The sequence below is a fragment of the Arachis duranensis genome, chromosome 4 (assembly GCF_000817695.3).
Source record: "Arachis duranensis cultivar V14167 chromosome 4, aradu.V14167.gnm2.J7QH, whole genome shotgun sequence".
Lineage (NCBI taxonomy): Eukaryota > Viridiplantae > Streptophyta > Magnoliopsida > Fabales > Fabaceae > Arachis > Arachis duranensis.
This window is the reverse complement of record NC_029775.3, coordinates 6,172,968-6,177,970: the sequence shown is the minus strand read 5'-3', so window position 1 is coordinate 6,177,970 and position 5,003 is coordinate 6,172,968. Positions and strand designations below refer to the sequence as shown.

General features: G+C 31.4%; 1 protein-coding gene across 1 annotated transcript in view; it reads right to left on the bottom strand.

Moving 5' to 3' along the window:
- LOC127746588 (uncharacterized) overlaps positions 1 to 744 on the bottom strand; it is a 1,821-nt gene extending 1,077 nt beyond the window's left edge. The window contains exon 1 of the mRNA XM_052260422.1: positions 713 to 744. Coding sequence (XP_052116382.1) covers positions 713 to 744 — 32 coding nt within the window. The remainder of the gene's footprint in view (positions 1 to 712) is intronic.
- Positions 745 to 5,003: the final 4,259 nt, after the last annotated feature.

The window sequence follows — 5,003 nt, the reverse complement described above, 5'->3', positions numbered from 1 at the left end:
CACATCCGTAAACTCTAATGCCATTAACAACGGAAGTAAAAAAAGGATTAATATCACTAACTTAAATTTTTTAAAGGATGAATTTGAATAAAAAAAAAATTTTAAAGATCAATTTAAAAAATGAGTAATCTTTTAAAAACTAATTTGACCCTTTACTTAATATTTCTTGATATTTTATTATTAAAAATTCACAATACTTTAATTATAAATAGAGTTGGTTTAAATTACCTTCACTAAAATATTTAACATAATATATATAAATATCTTAATGAGAAATGTTAAGGGTTATCAGTATTTATTGTTTTTTTTATCTAACTCAATATATTTGATCTCATATTTATTCCATTTCAACCATTATCTTTACACAAAAATATCTGATAAAGATGTAAAATTAGGTGTAGTAAAGAATAGAATTAAAATAATACTAAAAAGAGAAAAGAAGTAAATAAAAATGGTGTGATGAAGTGAAGTGATTGAAATGAATGAGAATCGGGAGAAAGGATGGAAAGTCCAAAAGGAAGAAGATGAAAGGGCAATCTGAGGGCTCGGGGATGGTGGGGGAAGGAGGGAGCTCCTTCTTTTTCGGTAGAAAGAGGCAAAAGCATTGCTAAAGCAGAAAAGGAGCGAGTAGAATAGTCCAAGAGAATGTCGGAAGCAAGCACATGGAAGGGTGTGTTTGGAGGAATAATAAGTCGAGTGAGGCACTGCCAACATGTCCCAAAAGTACTTCCTCTCCCTATTCATCTTTCCTTATGCTATTGCTTCTTTCTCAACTCTCCCCTTCACAACGATACACCACTTCCCGGCGTACTAGAGTGATGCGGTACTTACAAAGACGTTTCGATGCCAATTTAAAAAAGCTAAAGTGATACTAAGTTTAGGTTTAGGAGTGAAAACGAATCAAATTGGAGTTGAATATGATCAAAATCTCGATTTGGTTCGCAGTAAAATCATTAAATTGAGTTTAATATTTGCGTTTTTCAAGTTCAGATCCGATTACTATATTTGTAGATCAGATATCGAAAATATTTGTAAAGTATAAAAATATTTAAAACGTGTATTTTTATTAAAAAATATTAATAATTTTTTTTTGCACTCTTTTAGATATGTTTACTTTTAAAATATTATTAAACATATTTTTTAAAATAATAAAAATAAAATAATTCAACATATATGATAATTATTAGTTGAAATAAAACATAAAAATAATATTTTATTTATTTATTTATCTTTCGTGGATTCGCAGAGAATCGATGTACGAATAACTAGTTAAAATCTGCAATTCAGTATTATTAGTATGCGAATCAAATTAATATCCACAATTTTCATATGGGATTTAGATAAATGGCGCCGAAGTAACACCTATTTAGGCTTGGACGTGACCCTTTTGAGCCGTAACTTGTGTGCCCCCCAATCGCCCGTTTGGGCCTTGGCCAAGATCCAAGAGGTTGCCTTTGGGTCATCTCTTAACACTTTCTATAATGTTATTGCTTCTTCTAATCAATTTCAACTAAAATGAAAATGATATAATATATGTTGGTAAAGGTACATTATTTGTTTCACTTCTAGTTATTAGATTTATTATTAGGTGTTTCTACCACAATGAACCCTTTCCTTTTGTTGGTTGAGGAATTGGGGGCAGTGTATAATAGGAAGAAGACAAGGGCTTAGAAGGAGGAATAATGTTTGGAGGTAATGATGCTTTGATTGAAGAAATTATGTATGACAAGTACAAACATCCCAACATTCCTTTCTCTCTCTTCATATCTCTATGCAACTCCTTTGTCCACAAGCATTTGGATCTCAATGGCATGCACTAATGAAAGCTGCAGATACCACTAATGCTTTATATTGGATTTTCCTCTCAGAATGAACCTAGCTACCCCCACTTCAATTCTTCTTCCCTCTATTATTTTCTAGCTTAGATATTCTTAAATTACAAGACAAGGCGTGCATTACAAATCTTATTATATTAATTTTTCTTCTCATTGGACTACATTATGTTTAGGTAAAAATATAGATATATATATGTTGGTATATTAGTCCAAATTAGGAACATAACAAGCATAAAAAGTTGATTGGAGGTGCAATAATAATAAGGTTAAGGTGCTACCATTTTGATGACTTGATTATTATGTAGTTAGTGTGGTGTAATAATATATAAACTTGTGCATCGCTATGTCCAATAAAGAAAGAGGCGTTTTTGGAGTGGAGCTTTGAATTGGACATGCATGTAGCAGCCTCAGAAGGGAAGATGTTAGGTTTGCTTCAAATCAGAAAAGGTATCAAAACAAAATGCCTAATGAGTAATGACATTGTAAGTAGCTAGAAGTTCATGTACTTTAACAGCCTGTATGAATCATATGATCATCATGATGGGACTAATTAATTCAATCAAAACTTCAAAACTCATTTTTCAATGTTTAAATTTTTATGTTTTTTTTATTTTGTTTATTTTTCTACAGTATTTTCAATTAGTGGGTTATTATATAAGGCAAAATTTAAATTTAAAAACTTGCTTAAGTGGATTAGTGAATTAAGGAAATGGATCCTCTTCAGTTTTTTTAACACTTGAGAAAATACAGTGTAATCTCTTATTATTAACTTTATAAATGAGGCCAAAATTAAATATAAGAGAAAGAGCATTAAAAGATGAAAGATCATAATTGACACCATCTAATTTTTTCTTGAACGGAGAGGATTCACTCCCCTGAATTAACTAGTAACCATTAATAATGATACTTATTTTTATTGTTTTTGACTTTTAATATAGTTTCTATGTTGTTATTTAAATATAAATTCTTTTCACATTGGAATAATATCTTTTAAAATTTTTATTCTTATGTATATATATAAAAAGTTAGTCACTAAATTAATCAATCTATAAAATATATATTAAATTATAAAAAATACACATTAAAAAAATAAAATTTTACATAAATATTTAACCACAAATATATGGTAATTATTTTTTTTATTTATGTAACATTTTTAATATTCAGAGTCCATGTTAAAAAATCATTAAAGTTGATACCTATAAGAAACTTTTACAATTTATATTACTAGGATTGAAGACATGATTAAGTTAAACATGATATTATCTCTCTCTATAAACTTGGACCAAATTAAGCATTAGAAGCAGTTATTTAATGGGGAAAAGAAAGCGGTAAAAAAGTACGAGAAGAAGTGAGATATAATTTGGTGGATAGTGGAAAACATGGGTACTTCAGGAATGCAAACATGCAGATTGTTGATAATGGAATCTCGAGATTATCAACGCCAAGTTTGATTGAATCTGAGTTGTCTCTAACATGATTCATTACATTATATATTTCACCTCATCATCACATTCATGTCTACTATATGACGCTACTAAATCAAAATTATTCTCGAAAGGAAAAGTACAGTTAACTAATAATATCTTCGAATAATATGTGAATAGTGTGAATTAATAGAATTAAAAATATAAATTTAATGAGTAACATTAAATTAAAATATAGTCTACTTATAAAACAAAATTATAATAGCTATGTTTAGCCGAGTTCAGTCCTTGTATAATACTAGTAATTAATTTTATATACTTAACGTGATTATAAAAATTGTATTTGAAAAAATTACTTTTAACATTTAAAATGACTTTAATAATAAAGAATAGAATAAATATAGATATTTATTATTATATAAAATTATATTAAACTTTCAATTTAAAAAAAGACAAATTAAATTTTTTAAAATCATAAAATGAGGTGTCATATACCGTAAAAGTGCAGTAAAATAGAAGTAAACATAAAATGTTGTCATATACTGTATAAGAATTTAAAATTCTGTATAAGAAATCAAAATTCTAACTCCGCCTATGTTACACTTGCGGTACATAGCCGGTCCCAAGCCCGGATAAAGGAGGAGGGTTGTGTTAGGTCTTCGGCAACCAACGTAAAAATATAGCCGAACCCCCCATGACATGAATCAAAGACATTATTGCGCTAAAGCTAGGTCGTTACCCGGAAGTAACGCGCCGTATGGCTCGAGTACGGTGTCAAAGTAAGAGCCGCTGCATCGGTGCCCGGATGTAGTGTTAAATGAGCAAGGGTTCTCGCGTTTTCGTGAACGGACGAGGGTAAATAAGCTAGTTCACAAAGGAAAAGGTAAAGGTCGAAGCGACAAAATGTTGAGATTTGGGACATGGAACATAGGCACTCTAACAGGAAAGTCCATGGAGGTGGTTCCGGATTCAAACTTTGCTATACAGAAAATGTGAATAATAGGAATGAAGCAGGTATTATCGTGGATAAGTAGTGGAAGAAAGACGTAGTAGGTGCCAAGAGGATGCGTGATCGGATCATTTCTATCAAACTTGTGGTGGAAGGAGGTACTTTTCATGTGATTAGTGCCTATGCACTGCAAGTGGGTTCGGACGAACAACACAAGATAAGGTTTTGGGAGGATCTAGAGAGTTTGGTTCAAGGCATACCTTTGGGAGATAAGATTTTCTTAGGAGGAGATTTAAATGGCCATGTTGGGAGAGAAGTGACTGGATATGGGAGTATTCACGGAGGCCATGGTTTCGGGGTGATCAATGCTGAGGGTAAAACTATTTTGGACTTTTTTTCAACCTTTGATCTTCTCATCACAAATACATATTTTAAAAAGAGAGACGAACATCTTATAACCTATAGGAGTGGCATGACAAGCTCTCAAATCGACTTCTTCTTGTTGAGTAGAGTCGACCGGAAATTTTATATTAATTGTAAAATTATTTCGAGAGAGAGTTTAACAACACAACATAGGATGCTCATTATGGATTTTCGGGTTAAACAAAAGATGAAGAAAAGACATCATACGAAGAACCCAAGGACGAGGTGGTGGCGGATGAAAGGTGAGGAACAAAGAAGCTTCCTAAGACGGGTAGGAGAAGAGGCAAGGTGGGATGGGAATGGAAGCGTGGAAGAGATGTGGAGGGAGATGGCAGAAGTTATTAGAAGAACAGCAAAAGAAAGTTTTGG